The 19,451-nt window shown below is 42.7% G+C and overlaps 3 protein-coding genes across 3 annotated transcripts; all 3 read right to left on the bottom strand.

Annotated features, from left to right (window-relative positions):
- On the bottom strand, positions 1-4,020 carry LOC135521961 (gastrula zinc finger protein XlCGF57.1-like). The gene is made up of 4 exons (XM_064947792.1): positions 3,968-4,020; positions 1,961-2,340; positions 1,786-1,861; positions 1-1,540 (listed from the first exon to the last, which is right to left on the bottom strand). Exons 2-4 carry the CDS (start codon positions 2,306-2,308, stop codon positions 156-158), a joined length of 1,809 nt encoding a protein of 602 aa, XP_064803864.1. The 5' UTR covers positions 2,309-2,340; positions 3,968-4,020; the 3' UTR covers positions 1-155.
- A 3,979-nt stretch (positions 4,021-7,999) lies between these two features.
- Positions 8,000-14,817, bottom strand: LOC135521965 (gastrula zinc finger protein XlCGF49.1-like). The gene is made up of 2 exons (XM_064947799.1): positions 14,184-14,817; positions 8,000-10,731 (listed from the first exon to the last, which is right to left on the bottom strand). Exons 1-2 carry the CDS (start codon positions 14,779-14,781, stop codon positions 10,703-10,705), a joined length of 627 nt encoding a protein of 208 aa, XP_064803871.1. The 5' UTR covers positions 14,782-14,817; the 3' UTR covers positions 8,000-10,702.
- Positions 14,818-14,821: 4 nt separating this feature from the next.
- Positions 14,822-19,377, bottom strand: LOC135521964 (gastrula zinc finger protein XlCGF57.1-like). Its single transcript, XM_064947798.1, has 4 exons — positions 19,331-19,377; positions 16,975-17,253; positions 16,796-16,883; positions 14,822-16,616 (listed from the first exon to the last, which is right to left on the bottom strand). Exons 2-4 carry the CDS (start codon positions 17,209-17,211, stop codon positions 15,169-15,171), a joined length of 1,773 nt encoding a protein of 590 aa, XP_064803870.1. The 5' UTR covers positions 17,212-17,253; positions 19,331-19,377; the 3' UTR covers positions 14,822-15,168.
- Between the last annotated feature and the right edge of the window lie 74 nt (positions 19,378-19,451).

Here is a 19,451-nt window from a genome sequence, read left to right as displayed (position 1 = left end):
TAACAGGCGTGCCATCTCTCACAGACTATAGAGGCGTTTATTGGCATTATCACAACAGAGTCGGGCACAAAACCATCTTCTGTACATCACTGTTCCCTTATTAAATCACTACTACAAGAGTAAAATACTATTTATATACATTCTAATTTCATCATTCAGTGACATCTAGGCAGGTGACCAGAGAGGTGGTGGGTGCGAGCGAAGGTGCGATGGCAGCGGGGGCAGGAGTATGGTCTCTCCCCAGTGTGGGTCCTCATGTGAATTTTAAGGTGGTTGGCCAAGCGGAATCTCTTGTCACACTCCTGGCAGGGATATGGCCGTGAATTATTGTGGATCCTCATGTGTCTGGTCAAATCAGCAGAACAGATAAACCGTCGGTGGCATTCAGAACATTCAAATGGCCTCTCTCCAGTGTGGATGCGCTTGTGTTTGGTCAGATCTCCAGACTGAGTGAAGCTTTTACCGCACTCGGTACAGGTGTATGGTTTCTCACCTGTGTGAGTGCGCTGGTGGTTCTTCAGGTGTTCATGTCGAAAAAATGTCTTGTCACACACTGTGCAATGGAAAGGCCTTTCCCCAGTGTGTGTGCGCTGGTGGGTTTTCAATGCTGCACTGTTTATGAACTTCAGCCCACAATCACCACAATGGTAGTTCCTTTCATTACTGTGGATCTTCAGATGCAACTTCAGATAATTTCTGTAAGCAAAGTCTTTACCACACACAGTACATTTGAAAGGTCTCTCCCCTGAGTGTGTGCGCAGGTGAAGATTCAGACAGTCCTTGTATGCAAACCGCTTGTCACATTTGGAGCAGGAGAAAGACTTCTCGCCAGAGTGAATAGTCATGTGAACTCTGAGGCGGCCCATCCGGGCAAAATCCTTCCCGCAGTCCTGGCATTTGAATGGCTTGACCCCTGAGTGTATCATCATGTGTTTGCAATGACTGCTGGCTTCTGAGAAGCTCTTGCCACACTCCTTACAGACGTAAGGCTTCTCGCCGGTGTGTGTGCGCATGTGAATGCGCAGACTCCGAGGACTAGAGCAGCTTTTGCCACACTCTGAGCATGGCATGCCAATGTTCAGACAGACAGGGCCATTCTCAAGCTTAGTGTCCTCAGGCTTGTGACACTGGTGAGGCCCCAGTCCCCAGCAATTCTTGAAGCTCTTTCCACAGTCAGCGCAACTGAGGTACCCATCGGTGAAAGCGACAGACATTTTGTGCCAAACCTTGCAGTGAGTATGCAGTCTGGCTATGTACTGGAAGCTGCGGGCACAATAGGGGCAGGGGTGGAGTTTTCTCAGAGAGGGAGAGGGGTGGGCCTGACGGGTGTGGACGTGTAGCTGCCGTGGGGTATGGAACATGCAGCTACAGTGGGGACAGCTGTGTGTGGGGGCATACACGGTTTTACTCTTTGAGACATGGCTTTTCAGCATGGCCAGGTACTGCTTCGGGTGTTTGGTCTTGATGTGATTCTCCAGGAAGTAACAGTCAGTGAAGGAGATGGTGCAGTGTGGACAAGGAAAGAACTGAGAAGTAGAGACTGAGGAAGGGACAGAGCAGTGGAAGGATGGTAGAAAGAGTGAGAAGAAAGCGATGTGAGGAGGAAACAGAACACAAATGTGATTTCTTACATTAACTCATTCAACAATAAAATACTTGAGTAAATATTGCTGAAGATTAATTTCAAAGTTTGCTAAATTAATGTTCAAGTGATGTTCAAGTAATCCCATCATCCATTTCAAACGCAGTGTTGAGGGTGAACTGGATGTATGAACTATGCCTTACCACCATCGGGCTTATCTGGGTTTTCCTCCTTCACCAAACACACTTTAGTGTCCCGCAGAAGAGTCTTAACCACCACCTTATGGATTAGAAAGATGAAGAAACCACAGTATGCATGAACCAAAAGTCTAAACACTTATCTAGTTACTAACTGTCACATGTTGGGAACTCTTCTTACATTAGACAATCTTGTTAGCATCACCATAGGACTCCTTGATATCTGGCTACACCCGGTCATTGGATTGGATGTATTTTGATGTTTGATGTGCTTCTTCTGGAAGGAAGGAACTGAACGGTTTTGTTCCTCTCCCATTCCCTGCTGTTCAAAGTCTGTTGGTTCCTCTTTGATTTGGATGGAGCTGATACAAACTCCTTTAGTAATGTAGGGTGCTTGACTAATGTCTGGTTCTTCTCTATTGCAGTCAACATCATCTGACTGTGTTCCACACTCTGTTTTGATTAGGTTTCGATGGTGTTTAGTCCTCTTGGTTTTGTTGTGTTGCTTTTTCCCAGGTTTGTTCTTCATCTTGTTGACTAGAGTGCTTCTTCATTTGAATTCTGTGGAGAAAAGAGCAGGCTTTATTGAGCATCACCCTTAGAGAGCTATACCAAGCAGGGATCATCGAACCAGGGTCTGTAGTGACGCCTCTAGCACTAAGATACAGTGCCTTAGACTGCTGTGCCACTCCCTAAACTAACTAGCTAATGTTTTGAGCTGCTAGGATTTGTATTTCATTAGGATGCCCATTAGCTAAAGCAGTAGCTACTCTTACTGGGGTCCACACAAAACATGACATATTACAGAACATTAATCGATTAGGTACAGGACAAGGACAGAACATACACTTTAAATTAGAATACACACTTTTATACATTTAAGCCTTGGCATTCCATACATTATATAGCCATTATAACGGCAATACTGCAGCCATTCATTTCCCATACATTGCCATCCTTTGCTCTACCGTTAAAATCGCTTTGTCTAAAAGCCGATTTATGCGGTCAGAGGCTCCATATGGATGGCGTCTCCCAAATGTTGTAACAATGTGGAGGGCTCCATTTAGCTCCTCCGCATTGACATGATTGGGTCACGGTAGGTAGGTTTGGGCCTTTACAACAGATCTGCGCTGCTTGACAAAGTGCAATAAGTATAAATGCCCTGACTTCTGCAGAGGCGTATCGCCGTAAATGCTGCACGGCCAATGCAAACATCAGATTGACCACGTAGCACCTTTAAACAAGTCAGGATATCATAATCTCGCAGCATCCTTGAACCCTGATATAATAATCTCACAGCAGAAATTGTTTTGTAAACACCAGATAGTCTCAGAACATCAGGGGTGTAGTCATTAGTCCAACCACGAGTTTCTATTGGACAAATTCCGATAGGTCCCTCCCCGTTTCGTTCCTTTTGCTTCCGTTAAAGAAACGTTTTGCAACAGAATCAGCTAATGAATAGCCCCTGGAACCATCCTGTCCTTGGTTCTTCCGTTTGACGTCAATCCTATGTATTCGTGTGATTCATAGATGCTACTGAATGCAAGTGCAACCAGATGGGGAGAGGCAATGCAAGAGGGTGTACTCTGCCCAAAATCTGTCCACGTTAAGCAGATCATTAATTATGTATTGCGTTTTTGTATGGGGTCGGGGCAATGAGAGTGTCGAATTAAGTCAAGATAAAAAAGCAAATGCTATTGTAATACGTGCGGCTTATTTGATATAATAGAAGTGTGGTAATGCCTAGGTTATTACGAGTGTACTGATATAAGTGTGATGCACTGACATCCCGGCAACTTTGAGAAAATCACTTTATACTAGAGCTGTCCCTGTTGAAATTCAAGACGGTTTACAGGCGTTGGACGTCAACACCCCTCATCGAATATTCAAGAAACGAGATGTATCCACCTATCTAAAGAAAGCAATAGGGGGGATCTCGCCGTTGTGCTCTGTTGACAACGAATCCCCATTGTTAGGGCGGAGACACGCATCTCGTCATTATATCCAGTATCTTTGGTGCAACACACGACAACGAAAATGCAATAATCACATGCAGTTTCACAGAAGTCGTTAACGAGCAGTCTCGTCTTTGTTTATAAGAACAATACAACAAAGGCATATTTTAACATAACATATTTTATATCTCGTAAATGCTCAATGATAGAAGGGCAAACACAGCCTCGCCTACCTTTGTCGACGCCATAAAAACGCTGCACTTCCTAGTTTATGTCCATAAAGTGCCTACTAAACGTGGCCTTGACCAATCAGGTAATGGATCCTCGATATGCATCAATTTGGAGGCGGTTTATTGATGTGGATTCTTAAAGCAATATTCCTAAAAAATAAATAATACTGGAAATATGTGGTATGTTTCTCATAATAAAAATAGGTATTTTATTGCAATAATAACATGCCTCTTCTGCTGTCAGAATGAGGGAATGATACTGTACAGCATTGGTTCCCAACCGTTTTTAGGTCAAATCAAATTTTATTTGTCACATACACATGGTTAGCAGATGTTAATGTGAGTGTAGCGAAATGCTTGTTCTTCCAGTTCCGACAATGCAGTAATAACCAACAAGTAATCTAACTAACAATTCCAAAACTAATTTCTTATACACAGTGTAAGGGGATAAAGAATATGTACATAGATATATGAATGAGTGATGGTGCAGAGCATCATAGGCAAGATACAGTAGATGGTATCGAGTACAGTATATAAATATGAGATGAGTATGTAAACAAAGTGGCATAGTTAAAGTGGCAAGTGATACATGTATTATATAAGGATGCAGTAGATGATAGAGTACAGTATATACGTATGCATATGAGATTAATAATGTAGGGTATGTAAACATTATATTAGGTAGCATTGTTTAAAGTGGCTAGTGATATATTTTACATCCTTTCCCATCAATTCCCATTATTAAAGTGGCTGGAGTTGAGTCAGTGTGTTGGCAGCAGCCACTCAATGTTAGTGGTTGCTGTTTAACAGTCTGATGGCCTTGAGGTAGAAGCCGTTTTTCAGTCTCTCGGTCTGAGCTTTGATGCACCTGTACTGACCTCGCCTTCTGGATGATAGCGGGGTGAACAGGCAGTGGCTCGGGTGGGTGTTGTCCTTGATGATCTTTGTGGCCTTCCTGTAACATCGGGTAGTGTAGGTGTCCTGGAGGGCAGGTAGTTTGCCCCCGGTGATACGTTGTGCAGACCTCACTACCCTCTGGAGAGCCTTACGGTTGTGGGCGGAGCAGTTGCCGTACCAGGCGGTGATACAGCCCGCCAGGATGCTCTCGATTGTGCATCTGTAGAAGTTTGTGAGTGCTTTTGGTGACAAGCCGAATTTCTTCAGCCTCCTGAGGTTGAAGAGGCGCTGCTGCGCCTTCTTCACGATGCTGTCTGTGTGAGTGGACCAATTCAGTTTGTCTGTGATGTGTATGCCGAGGAACTTAAAACTTACTACCCTCTCCACTACTGTTCCATCGATGTGGATAGGGGGGTGTTCCCTCTGCTGTTTCCTGAAGTCCACAATCATATCCTTAGTTTTGTTGACGTTGAGTGTGAGGTTATTGTCCTGACACCACACTCCGAGGGCCCTCACCTCCTCCCTGTAGGCAGTCTCGTCGTTGTTGGTAATCAAGCCTACCACTGTTGTGTCGTCCGCAAACTTGATGATTGAGTTGGAGGCGTGCGTGGCCACGCAGTCGTGGGTGAACAGGGGGTACAGGAGAGGGCTCAGAACGCACCCTTGTGGGGCCCCAGTGTTGAGGATCAGCGGGGTGGAGATGTTGTTGCCTACCCTCACCACCTGGGGGCGGCCCGTCATGAAGTCCAGTACCCAGTTGCACAGGGCGGGGTCGAGACCCAGGGTCTCGAGCTTGATGACGAGCTTGGAGGGTACTATGGTGTTAAATGCCGAGCTGTAGTCGATGAACAGCATTCTCACATATGTATTCCTCTTGTCCAGATGGGTTAGGGCAGTGTGCAGTGTGGTTGAGATTGGGTCGTCTGTGGACCTATTTGGGCGGTAAGCAAATTGGAGTGGGTCTAGGGTGTCAGGTAGGGTGGAGGTGATATGGTCCTTGACTAGTCTCTCAAAGCACTTCATGATGACGGAAGTGAGTGCTACGGGGCGGTAATCGTATACTGTACCACCAACTAAATTTAGCTTTGCCTGGAGTACCCTTGAAGTATCCCATGTGCATTTTACCAGTATGCCTATAGTCTCATAAGTCTGAGTTTTCTCAAGTACCCCTGGTTGGGAACCAATGCTGTACAGGACAAAGGTGATATCAACACCACTGCAGGCCAATGATGGTTCTTATCCATGGACTGACAGGATGGCTGGTTCTCTGTTCAAGTAGGAACCTTGTTAATCCATGCACATAGTGTAGATCAGAGGAGGCTGGTGGGAGGAGCTATTGGAGGACAAAATCATTGTAATGGCTGGAATGGAACGGGGGGGGGGGGCAGGTTTCTGGGGACGGGCAGAGGGGTGGGCCTGGCGGGTGTGGATGTCTAGCTGTCGTGGTGTATGGAACATGCAGCTACAGTGGGCACAGCTGTGTGTGGGGCCGTACACTCTTTTACTCTTTGAGACTTGGCTTCTCAACATGACCAGGTACTGCATCTGGTGTTTGGTCTTGATGTGGTTCTCCAGGAAGTAACAGTCAGTAAAGGAGATGGTGCAGTGTGGACAAGGAAAGAACTGAGGAGACAAGACTGAGGAAGGACAGAGATGGGTGGGAGGAACGAAGGTAAAGAAGGGTATGATAAGAGGGGAGAAAGGGAACAGACAATGGGAAATGTCATTTCTCTCATAAAAAAACCCTTGCTGACATTTAGTTCAACTTCAGTAATTTAATCCTGTGAGACCCAAGGATTTTTGCATATCTGTTTTTGCAACACCTAAAAAAATCCTCTAGTTCAGAAAGTTTCTTGTCTTCTTTTTTTCTACATAGTCACTGCATCTTAGAGATGACAGTATACAACAACATTTTTAAGAGATTCATCTGGGTGGTCCCGAGTGATTCACCGAAATGTGAAAAAATAACCTTAAAAACAACAACTAAATGACCAACGTCAGTTCAATTATTCTAATTCAATTATTGTTTTTAAAATATGAGCTCAATGCACAGATTGCACAGTTTCTCTAGAGATTAATCAGATCAAGCCCAAACTGTGCAATTAGTATGGAGTTGTAGTTTCCAAATAGTCTACATAGTTTTGCAGAGAAAACATGGTTTTTAACTACAATGACCATAATCCATTGCATGCCTACTTGTCCGGTACGTTTCTTCTACGCCTGCTACGTAAAAGAGAGAAGAATGCACAATTGAGAAGGATGGAGAGCAGTTGCTTTGAGAGGTATCTTTACATGAAAATACACAATCTAAGTGATTGATAGTTGTAATCAGCAGTTATAAAAGTATGCCTTATTTCCTTTTAATACTACTAAAATAGCAATTCTGTCAGAAAATAGGCAGCAGCTCTATAGAGATGAAATGATGACTTGGAATGTAATAAAGTCATAATAATAATAAAGTGTAATATACACATTTTATTAAAGTAAAGTCATGTGAATAAATTAGGGTTATTATGTGATAAGCAGTAATGGGCATCAACTGACTTTAATTGTTATATTCTGTGTTACAGCATTCAAATCACAATGCTTGGTGCATTTAATGTTTTTTAAAAAATGATCCAAACTGAAAACAGTTAATTTTTAAAATATTATAATTGAAACAGAACCGACCGCAAAAGCACTAATCACTCAGCACTATATCTGGGTCACAGGAGATTAACTGTGTAGTGTTTGATATGAGTTAAGACTCTTACAGGGTTAAACTGCCGTATTGGGAGTAGACTGAAGTATGTATGAACACTATGTCCTACCTCCACTGTTGTCTTCATCCCTCCTGGTATATATGTAGTTTGATGTCGCTTGACATCTTCAGCAAGAAAAGTTTGGAACGGTCACCTATTTCCTTCTGCTCAAAGTTTCTTGGTTCATTTTTTGATTTGGATGGAATTCAAAGTAACCCCATTAATTTTGAACTGTTTTAGTCCTCTTGGTTATGTTACTTTTTCCAGGTGTGTTCTCATGGAAGCTTTTCTTAGGTCTCTATTTATGTAGTGTTGCCTCTCTTGTCACAATGTGTGTTTTTTGTCCTATATTAATCAATCTACACACAATACCCCATAATGACGAAGCAAAAACAGGTTTTTAGACATTTTTGCAAATATATTACAAATAAAAAACTGATATCACATTGACAGAAGTATTCAGACCCTTTGCAATGAGAGGCAAAATTTAGCTCATGTGCATCCTGTTTCCATTAATCATCCTTGAAATGTTTCTACAACTTGATTGGAGTTCACCTGTGGTAAATTCAATTGATGGTACATGATTTGGAAAGGTCAGTACAGGTGCATCAAAGCTGGGACCGAGAGAATGAAAAATAGCTTCTCTCAAGGCCATCAGACTGTTAAACTGCCATCACTAACTGCCTACATACAGACTTGATTATTAATGCCACTTTAATAATGATTAAGGGTTGCATATTTTGGTGAATATTCAGAGGTGGAAACTTTTTGTGGGAATTAACCAGAATATATGGGAATTAACGGAAATATAAGTAAATTAATATGAATACCATTTCAATGTAGATGTTTTTTGGATATATTTACTATATGGAGACAGGAACATAAACCTTTTACCTTTTATACACAGACATAATTGCAAATGATAAATCATTCCAATAGAAATAAAAAAAACTGGACTCTTCACATGGGATGATTTCACTGAACAACAAAAGAAAGTGAATATTGAATGATCCCCAATGATCCATCACATCTCCCATAAATGATTTCAACATGCATCTCTAAAATGATAGTTTCTAGACTAAAGCTTTAGTTGTCTTCCTCTCAGGCTTCCATGTCTTCTCCCTGGACCTCCTCAATGTGTACCTCTTGAACATCAGACTCTGAGGCCTCATCTTCACTGTCACTTTCCAACCCTGTTGAAGATGGCTCATTGTCAGGCTCAAAAAGCCTAAAATTTGCCCTGATGGCCACCAATTTTCCAACCCTTGTATTGGTCAGCCTGTTGCGTGCTTTGGTGTGTGTTCCCAAACAAGGACCAGTTGCGCTCTGAGGCGGCTGATGTTGGTGGGATTTGGAGGATGATGGAGGCAACAGGGGAAGGAGCCTCGGATCCACAAAGTCCCTTCCACCAGGTGGCTGATGAGAGATGTTGGTGCAGCCGATGTGAAATGACTAGCTAGTTAGTAGTGGTGCGCGCTAGAGGCGTTTCAATCGGTGACGTCACTTGCTCTGAGACCTTGAAGTAGTGGTTACCCTTGCTCTGCAAGGGCCGCGGCTTTTGTGGAGCGATGGGTAACGATGCTTCGAGGGTGACTGTTGACGTGTGCAGAGCGTCCCTGGTTCGCGCCCAGGTCGGGGCAAGGGGACGGACGTAAAGTCTATACTGTTACATTGGCATGACTGCCATATTGCATCTCCATTCTAAAGCCCTTGCTTGGAAGTGTACTTCGCCAGACTGCCAAGAACCTTGTCCTCATCCAGGCCAAGGTTGAGAGACACGGTAGTGATGACACCATATGCCTTGTTGATCTCTGCAGCAGACATGATGCTCTTGCCAGCATACTTTGGGTTCAACTTGTACACTGCGGCATGTATGGGCTTCAAGCAGAAGTCTTCACGCTTTTTGATGTATTTCAGAACTGCAGTTTCCTCTGCTTGGAGCAGCAGTGAAGTGGGCAGGGCAATACGGATTTCTTCTCTTACATCTACAAGCAGAGTCTGAACATAAGACAGGATGGCATTGTCTCCCTCAATCCGTGCAATGGCTACTGCTATAGGTTTCAGGCTTACCACTCTCTCCCAAAATAGATAATCCAGGAGGATCCTCGATATGGCTGTCCATAATTGGCAGACTGTGATATGGCCATTTCTTGAGAAACTCCTCCCCTTCCAGAAGACTGTCAAACATGATGACAACACCACCCCAACAGGTGTTGCTGGGCAGCTTCAATGTGGTGCTCTTATTCTTCTCACTTTAATTGGTGAGGTAGATTGCTGCTGTAACTTGATGACCCTACACATACCTAACCATTTCCTTGGCTCTCTTGTAGAGTGTATCCATTGTTTTCAGTACCACAATGTCCTTGAGGAGCAGATTCAATACATGAGCAGCACAGCCACTGGGTGTAATGTGAGGGTAGGACTCCTCCATTTTAGAAAAAGCGACCTTCATGTTTGAAGCATTGTCTGTTACCAGTGCAAATACCTTCTGTGGTCCAAGGTCATTGATGACTGCCTTCAGCTCATCTGCAATGTAGAGACTAGTGTGTCTGTTGTCCCTTGTGTGTCTGTTCTCTTGTAGAATACTGGTTGAGGGGAGATGATATAGCTAATTATTCCTTGCCACGTACATTCAACCACCCATCAGAGATGATTGCTACAGTCTGCTTTGTCTATGATTTGCTTGACCTTCACCTGAACTCTGGTTGGAGGGGTGTATGCTGGGCGAAGTACATTCAGAAATCTCTTCCAATACACATTGCCTGTGAGCATCAGAGGTGAACCAGTTGTATACACAGCTTGAGCAAGACATTCAACAGCATTTCTCTGACCACGTTCCTCCATTCAGTAAGAAAAAACCTTCTGATTCCAGGAGGACCATGAGCTGTTGCTATTGATAAGGTGTCTGATTTATCATTTTCACCTCTACTAGAAGTAGAGGGACTTTGGTCAGAGGTTGCTTGCTGTGAGCGCTGAGGGAACTTTATGCACTTGGCCAGATGATTCTGCATCTTTGATGCATTATTCACATTTGATTTGTCACAGTATTTGCAAATGTACACAGCTTTTCCTTCTACATTAGCTGCAGTGAAATGTCTCCTCACATCAGATAGTGCCCGTGGCATTTTCCTGTAAGATGAGAAAAAAATGAATAAAAAAATACAGTTCCATGTACAGATAAATAGTGAAGCAGTTAGATTAAACAACCCACATGGTGGCAAAAACTAACTAGCAGAAATCGTTAACAAGTTAGAAATTATATGAACACACTTTGCTGTAGGCTACTATTTACTAGTTATTAACAAAAAATAATGTATATCATATAAAATATATTCACTCCACTGATTTATTTAGCTGATTTATTTAGATTTTTTCATGATGTCAAGCAAAGAGGCACTCAGTTTGAAGGTAGGTCTTGAAATAGTTCCACAGCTACACCTCAAATTATGTCAATTAGCCTATCAGAATCTTCTAAAGCCATGACATAATTTTCTGGAATTTTCCAAACTGTTTAAAGACTTCTGACCCACTGGAATTGTGATAAAGTGAATTAATCTGTAAACAATTGTTGGAAAAATTATTTGTCATGCACAAAGTAGATGTCCTAACCTACTTGCCAAAACTATAGTTTGTTAACAAGAAAATTGTGGAGTGGTTGAAAAACGAGTTTGACTCCAACCTAAGTGTATGTGAACTTCCGTCTTCAACTGTATATACTGTATTTTATACCATCTATTGCATCTCGTCTACACCGGTTGGTCATGGCCCATCCACATTTTTTTTAAACATTCTTATTCCATCCCTTTAGTTAGATTTGTGTGTATTAGGTAGTTGTGGAATTGTTAGATTACTTGTTAGATATTACTACACTGTTGGAACTAGAAGCACAATTTTGATCCACTCCATATCTGCTAACCATGTGTATGTGACCAATAAAATGTTATTTTATTTATATAAGGTCCCACAGTTGACAGCGCATGTCAGAGCAAAAACCAAGCTCTGATGTGGAAGGAATTGTCTGTAGTTCCGACAGGATTGTGTCAAGGCACAGATCTGGGGAAGGGTACCAAAAAATGTCTGCAGCGACCCTAAGCACACAGCCAAGACAACCCAGGAGTGGTTTCGCGACAAGTCTTTGAATGTCCTTGAGTGGCCCGGCCGGAGCCCGGGACTTGAACCCGACCTAACATATCTGGAGACCTAAAAATAGCTGTGCAACGATGCGCCCCAAACAACTGGACACAGCTTGAAACAGCTTGAGAGGATCTGAAGAGAAGAATGGGAGAAATTCCCCAAATACAGGTGTGCCAAGCTTGTAGCGTCATACCCAAGAAGACTCAAGGCTGTAATCGCTGCCAAAGATGCTTCAACAAAGTATTGAGTAAAGGGTCTGAATACATATGTATATGTGATTATTTTTTTTCTCTTTGCAAACATTTCTAAAAACCTTTACTTTGTCGTTACAGAGTAGTGTTTAAATTGAGGAAAAACTATTTCAGACATTTTATAAGGCTGTAAAGTAAATGTGGAAAAAGTGAATGAGTCCGAATACTTTCCTGAATGCACTGTATATACACACAGAGAAAGAATGCTATATGCTTGTCAACCATGTATAAATGTAATAGAAATCACAACCAGTGCAGAGTTCAAGTAGCGCAGTGGTCTAAGGCACTGCATCTCAGTGCTAGAGATGAGTCACTACAGACCCTGGTTCAATCCCAGGCTGTATCAAACCAGCCGTGAGCGGGAGTCCCATAGGGCGGCGCACAATTGGCCATCTATGTAAAATAAGAATTTGTTCTTTACTGACCTGTCTAGTTAAAAGGTTAAATAATCAAAGATCACAACAAAAAAAGCAATACAGGCTTCTGGACTGAAACGAATCATGTGGTCTCTATGTAATTAAATTTAATTAAATGGCATGTTTATAACAATAGTATCAGAGTTACCTTTACATAAGTTATCCTCTTGTTCCAAATCAAGGAATACACTACAAACACAAAGCAAAGAAAACTGACGATCTTTCAGAATGTATTATCGCCTACTGATCATCAGGACAATCAGTCATGAAACCATCTGAGCAAATAAAAAAATGAAATAAACTGGTGTTTATAACCTTAGACATAAGGTCTCTTGTTTGGGTGGTTCTGGTACCGGTTCCGACCCTGCGTGATGTAAAATCTAACACCACTTGAAGCTGGGATGTCCCTTCTACCATTTCAATCACTCTACCAACTGTCCAACTCCTGGCTGAACCCTATATCACAGCTACTGACAAAGCACATGCCTGCAATCCTTACATCATAGCGCAGCAGGAGAGTGGTTTCATTACAGTAGCACATTCAGAGATGGATTTATAGCCAATAATCTAAAACAATAGATTTTAAAAACAAAAAAGATTAACATGGAGAGTTCCTAACGAGTTCATGAAGGCAATCTAGAGCGCTGTGAAATTTCCACAGCGATGGGGGCAAACACATTGATCAAGAGAAACCTGAGGAAAATATGCACGTTCTCCAACACTAAACATACAAATATGATATTTACAGTTATGAGGTGAACTCGTCATTTTATAATTTATGCTATATTTAGAAAGCACATAAGTCATTTCAAGCATTATTCATACAATTTTGTTGAAAAGGAAATCCATAACATATTTGTACTGTGTACTTGAGCTTGTGTCCTCAAAATTGACCTCGGCAATTTAACCTCAATTTTTTTTGACCAGAAGTGAGATTACCTTTGAGTATGCAACATTACTAGTTATCATTTATGTCCCTCGTGATAATTACTTTTGGGGATTATGTAGCTTACATTGAACTGGTTAAACGCAAACATCCATAAAACAAAAGAGCAATAATATTAACAAAAGAGCTCCAAAAGTATTGGGACAGTGAATTATGTTTTGTTCTTTTGGCTCTGCACCTCCAGACTTTATTTGAAATGATACAATGATTATTAGGTTAAAGTGTAGACCGTCAGCTTTAATTTGTATTTTTATCCATATGAACAGTTTAGAAATTACACTTCTTGAACATACACACACCCCCCCCCCTTTTTTTAGGGGGCTATGGGGACTAAAACAATTGGTACAAATTCCTTGCGTGGTAAAAGTAGTCAAAAGTGTAGTATTTGGTCCCATTGTCCTAGCACATATTGATTACAACAAGGTTGTTACTTTACAAACTTGTTTGATGCTACAATGATTACGGATAGTCCTGAATAATGAGTGAGAAAGCTAGAGTACAGACGCACACGTATCATGCCCCCAAGTCATGCTAACATCTTACCGTTACAATAACAGGGGAGGTTAGCATTTTGAGGGGGTATGATATTTATGCTTCCAACGTTCACTCATTAATCACAATTCATTCAGTTTTATCCGTAATCATGGTAGCCACTAATATAGAAAAAAACATACACTATTCTAATTTATAATAAAAGTGACAATACATTATTTACCATGAATTTCTATTGAGCACAAAATACTCTGACACACAACCAAAACAAACAGCAAACGCATCCAGTCAAGCTTGCATGCATGCTGGGAATATGGGAAGAAATAATTTAACCATTCCCACCTGTGTGAGTGCGCTGGTGGTTCTTCAGGTGGTCGAGTCGGGCAAACTGCTTGTCACACACTGTGCAGTGGTAAGGCCTCTCACCTGTGTGTGAGCGCAGGTGTATGTTCAGCACACCAATCCTTATGAATTTCTGCCCACAAACCCCACAATGGTAGTTTTTCTGGTTGCTGTGGATCTTCAGATGAGTCTTCAGATAACCTTTGTCAGCAAAGTCTTTAGCACAGACAGTACATTTGAAAGGTCTCTCCCCGGAGTGTGTGCGCAGGTGAAGCTTCAGACTCTCCCTGTATGCAAACTTCCTGTCGCATTGGGAGCAGGAGTACTTCCTCTCACCAGAGTGAACAGTCATGTGCTTCCTGAGGAGAGACTTCTGCTTGAAAGCCTTCCCACAGTCCTGACATTTGAATGGCTTGACCCCATTGTGTATTAACAAGTGATAACGGTAAGCGCTGGTATCTGAGAAGCGCTTGCCACACTCCTTGCAGACATAAGGCTTTTCTCCAGTGTGGATGCGCATGTGAGTGTTCAGGCTCGTAGGAGTAGTGAGGATCTTGCCACAATCTAAGCATTGGAAGCCGACTTCCTTAATGACCATCTGTTTAGCGTCCTTAGGTTTATTGCCCTCTGGGGGGGGGGGAAATATGTACAAAAAAATCCTGTTCTTTCTAAGCGGTTCACCCGATATGGATGAAAATACCCTCAAATTAAAGCGGAGTCTGCACTTTAACCTCAGTCGTTGTATAATTTCAAATCCAAAGTACTGCAGGAGAAACAAAACATCACTGTCCCAATACATGGAGCTCACTGTGACCCAACTGGAGGATTGTTAAAACATTGCAGCGTTATCATAAACATGGGGCAAAATTTCATTCTAATTTGATGTCACACATCGATCACTGACAAAAGAGATCGGACTCCCCTCCATTTAATTCATAAGAATAACAGAGTTTCATAAAAGGTGTTATGTTAATATACATCATTATCATTTAGGATTATGACGTCTAAGCAGGTGTTTGGAGAGGTTGGACTTGCGAGCAAAGCTGAGAAAGCAGTGGGGGCAGGAATAACGTTTCCCCTTGTGGATTTTCATGTGGCCGTTCACATGACTCTGTTCATAAAAGCTTTTCCCACACTCTTGGCAGGAGTATGGCTTTACGTCACGGTGAGTGTGGGTCCTCATGTGCAGGGTCAGAGAAGCAGAGCAGATAAAGCGTTTGTGGCATTCAGAACATTCAAATGGCCTCTCCCCAGTGTGGAGGCGCTTGTGTTTGGTTAGATCTCCAGACTGAGTGAAGCTTTTACTGCACTCGGTACAGGTGTATGGTTTCTCACCTGTGTGAGTGCGCTGGTGGTTCTTCAGGTGGTCGAGTCGGGCAAACTGCTTGTCACACACTGTGCAGTGGTAAGGCCTCTCACCTGTGTGTGAGCGCAGGTGTATGTTCAGCACACCAATCCTTATGAATTTCTGCCCACAAACCCCACAATGGTAGTTTTTCTGGTTGCTGTGGATCTTCAGATGAGTCTTCAGATAACCTTTGTCAGCAAAGTCTTTAGCACAGACAGTACATTTGAAAGGTCTCTCCCCGGAGTGTGTGCGCAGGTGAAGCTTCAGACTCTCCCTGTATGCAAACTTCCTGTCGCATTGGGAGCAGGAGTACTTCCTCTCACCAGAGTGAACAGTCATGTGCTTCCTGAGGAGAGACTTCTGCTTGAAAGCCTTCCCACAGTCCTGACATTTGAATGGCTTGACCCCATTGTGTATTAACAAGTGATAACGGTAAGCGCTGGTATCTGAGAAGCGCTTGCCACACTCCTTGCAGACATAAGGCTTTTCTCCAGTGTGGATGCGCATGTGAGTGTTCAGGCTCGTAGGAGTAGTGAGGATCTTGCCACAATCTAAGCATTGGAAGCCGACTTCCTTAATGACCATCTGTTTAGCGTCCTTAGGTTTATTGCCCTCTGGTTCGTGACACCGGTGAGGCCCCAGGCCCCAGCAATTCTCAAAGCTCTTCTCACAGTCTGCGCAACTGATGTGTCCATTGGTGAGAACAACAGCCATTTTATGCAAACTCTTGCAGTGCTTCAGCAGGCTGCCCAGGTACTTGAATCTGCGGGAGCACTGCGGGCAGGTGTGGAATTTCTCCTGTACCCTGTGGGGACGGCCAGTTCTCCGGGGAGGGGCAGGTTTCTGGGGACGGGCAGAGGGGTGGGCCTGGCGGGTGTGGATGTCTAGCTGTCGTGGTGTATGGAACATGCAGCTACAGTGGGCACAGCTGTGTGTGGGGCCGTACACTCTTTTACTCTTTGAGACTTGGCTTCTCAACATGACCAGGTACTGCTTCTGGTGTTTGGTCTTGATGTGGTTCTCCAGGAAGTAACGGTCAGTAAAGGAGATGGTGCAGTGTGGACAAGGAAAGAATTGAGGAGAACCTGAGAGTGAGGGATAGAGGGAGAAGAGATGGGTACGATAAGAGGGGAGAAAAAAATGGCAAATGTAATTTCTCATTCAATAGTCCTTGCCAATATTAATATGAATGTTCCAGTAACCATCACCCATTTAAACTGCACTGTTGGGGGTAGACTGGAGTATGTTAAACAGTATGTCCTGCCTCCATGGTTGTCTTCATCCTTCCTGACGTCCTTCATCTCCTTCACCAAACACACTTTAATGTCTCTCAGAAGTGTCTTAACCACCACCTTATGGATTAGAAAGATACAGAAACTACAAGTATGCATTAACAATCTTGCCATAATACTAGGTACATTACAAAACACTAATCCTACTTACCTCAGCCAACCTGGTTAGCACTACCACAGGATCCTTGTGGAGTGTACTAGAATCTGAATGATTTGAACTGGTGCTCTTTGAAAGTGCTTGGGTACAATCTGATTCATCTCTGCCGGTGGAGTCATCACCTGACTGTGGGTCATGTTCTGTTTGTGTTATACCCAGGTTTCCATGGCGTTTAGTCCCCATGGTTTTTTGGTGCAGTGGTGTAGTTTTTGAACGTTGTTTGATCTTCATCTTGTTGACTAAAGTGCCTCTAATATCCTCCTTACTGGCATTCTGAGTGAAAAGAGAAGCAGTTTCAGGCTGATGCTCATGAACCAAGATGAGCTAGACTAGGTTAGGAACCGTAAGGGAAACTCTTTTCATGGCACTTCGACATTTGTGTGACTTTTTCGTAGCAGGCTAGGAGAACTTAGACAGCAGGGTAGGATAGTTGAGGTAGCAGGTTAGGAGACTGTGGTTAAGGTTAGGAAAAAGCTCTCCTTACCTTCTATGAAAATCACTGTGCCATGAAAAGAGTATCCAGGACCAAAACAGCCTATACACACACTGCAGACTTAGGCAGCTAGGCAATGATGATTACACACAATGGCAAAGGCATTTATTTTATTAAATCACTACATAATAGGCCATTAGAGACAGGATTCTATTTGAGCAAGGCATCTACATTGAACAAAAATATGAAGGCAACAAAGTGTTGGTCCTGTGTTTCATGAGCTAAAATAAAAGATCAAATATTCCATGTGTGCAAAATGCTAATTTCCCAAAAAGAAATTGCACAAATGTCAAATGTTTGATTACATGTAGCAGACACTCTTATCCAGAGCGACTTAGTCATGGGTGCATACATTTCAGTTTTTTTCTCCGTACTGGTCCCCTGTGGGTATTGAGCCCACAACCCTGGTGTTGAAAGCAACCTGCTAAACCAACAGACACATGGGACCATACTCATGATCATTACACAGGTGCACCTTGTGCTGGGGACAATAAAATGCCACTAAAAGGTGCAGTTTTGTCATACAACAATGCCACAGGTGTCTCAAGTTGAGGGAGTGTGATATTGGTTTCAACTGTACCGGGCAGATGGCAGGCAGACAGCGTGTACGGCGTGTGGGTGAGCGGTTTGCCGATGTCAACGTGCCCCATGGTGGCGGTGGGGTTATGGCATGGGCAGGCATAAGCTAGACAATCACAACTTCATTTTCTCTTTGGCAATTTGAATGCAGAGAGATACCATGACAAGGTCCTGGGGCCCGTTGTAGTGCCATTCATGCACCACATTCACCTCATGTTTCTGCACGGCCCCATGACATAAGGATCTGTACACAACTCCTAGAAGCTGAAAATGTCCCAGTTCTTCCATATCCTGAATACTCACCAGACATGTCACTCAATGAGCCTGTTTGGGATGATCTGGATCGTTGTATAGGAGTGTGTTCCAGTTCCAGCCAATATCCAGCAACGTCACACAGCCATTGAAGACGAGTGGGACAACATTCCACAGGCCACAATCAACAGCCTGATCAACTATACGAAGGGTGTGTCGCACTGCATTAGGCAAATGATAGACTGGTTCTGATACACCTTTTTTGTATGTATCTGACCAGACAAATATCTGTATTCCCAGTCAAGCTAAATTAATCGATTATAGCCCAATTAATTTATTTCAATTGACCGATTTCCTTAACCCAGTGAAATCTTCTAAATGGTTGCATGTTCAGTGTATTTTCTTAATGCACACAGCTTTGCATTGTTAATTGATTAATTCCAGCGTTCACTTCCAGCATTTTAATCAATTCTTCATTTCCTGAACTAAAGTCTTATCACTTACACACTACGGTTTATTTTGCCATATAATGCCGATTAAAATGTTCTGTAGTTATTACCCCCGTTTTTACGCCAGTAAGTCAACACTGAATAATTTAACCTCAACAAATCAAAACATTAAAGTGTTTAACCTGAATTGTTTACCTAGTGTAAACAACTCATTTAGTCCTGGCGTTTATTTGAAACAGGCGTATATTTGCTGACATGTGTGCCGTTGCTCAGTTATTAAAGAGAGACAAGCAGCTATTTCAAACGGCTTTTAATTGAAGTTACGGTTACAGCTGTCTAGAATCTAGCTAGAAGATGGAATTTTTTGTTGAAAACGGCGAGTTAGCTACAAAAACACATCGCGTTGTTTTGGTGAAACTTGGATAAACCAAATTACGCAGCTTCTTACTTAGCTTATTTAGCTACAATTGACAACGGTCACCCACCTAACGTTCGACTTTGTTATAAAGATATCAACGATGTGAGTAAACATTTGTTTTCTACACAAAACATTTACGGGCAAAATAACTTCACTTACCTTCTTCGATTCAAACCAAACACAGTGACCGGAAGAACTCTGTTTGCACTTCCTTGGCGTGGGTGTAGATTGACCAATCAGGTAATCGTGTAGAAAGATTGTCTGCTGGTTGATGAGGATT

This window comes from Oncorhynchus masou, chromosome 30 (genome assembly GCF_036934945.1).
Source record: "Oncorhynchus masou masou isolate Uvic2021 chromosome 30, UVic_Omas_1.1, whole genome shotgun sequence".
In the NCBI taxonomy this organism is placed as follows: domain Eukaryota; kingdom Metazoa; phylum Chordata; class Actinopteri; order Salmoniformes; family Salmonidae; genus Oncorhynchus; species Oncorhynchus masou.
Note: the sequence above shows the minus strand (reverse complement) of the source record. Positions and strands in the feature narration are given on the sequence as shown.

Coding starts and splice junctions, on each gene's coding strand:
- LOC135521961 (XM_064947792.1), bottom strand. CDS start 2,308: ATGAAGAACAAACCTGGGAAAAAGCAACACAACAAAACCAAGAGGACT. Junction 1,862..1,960: donor TGCTAACAAGATTGTCTAAT/GTAAGAAGAGTT, acceptor CTAATCCATAAG/GTGGTGGTTAAGACTCTTCT. Junction 1,541..1,785: donor CCCAGATAAGCCCGATGGTG/GTAAGGCATAGT, acceptor TCCCTTCCTCAG/TCTCTACTTCTCAGTTCTTT.
- LOC135521965 (XM_064947799.1), bottom strand. CDS start 14,781: ATGGTCATTAAGGAAGTCGGCTTCCAATGCTTAGATTGTGGCAAGATC. Junction 10,732..14,183: donor CCACCAGCGCACTCACACAG/GTGGGAATGGTT, acceptor CTCATCTTACAG/GAAAATGCCACGGGCACTAT.
- LOC135521964 (XM_064947798.1), bottom strand. CDS start 17,211: ATGAAGATCAAACAACGTTCAAAAACTACACCACTGCACCAAAAAACC. Junction 16,884..16,974: donor TGCTAACCAGGTTGGCTGAG/GTAAGTAGGATT, acceptor CTAATCCATAAG/GTGGTGGTTAAGACACTTCT. Junction 16,617..16,795: donor GGATGAAGACAACCATGGAG/GCAGGACATACT, acceptor CCTCACTCTCAG/GTTCTCCTCAATTCTTTCCT.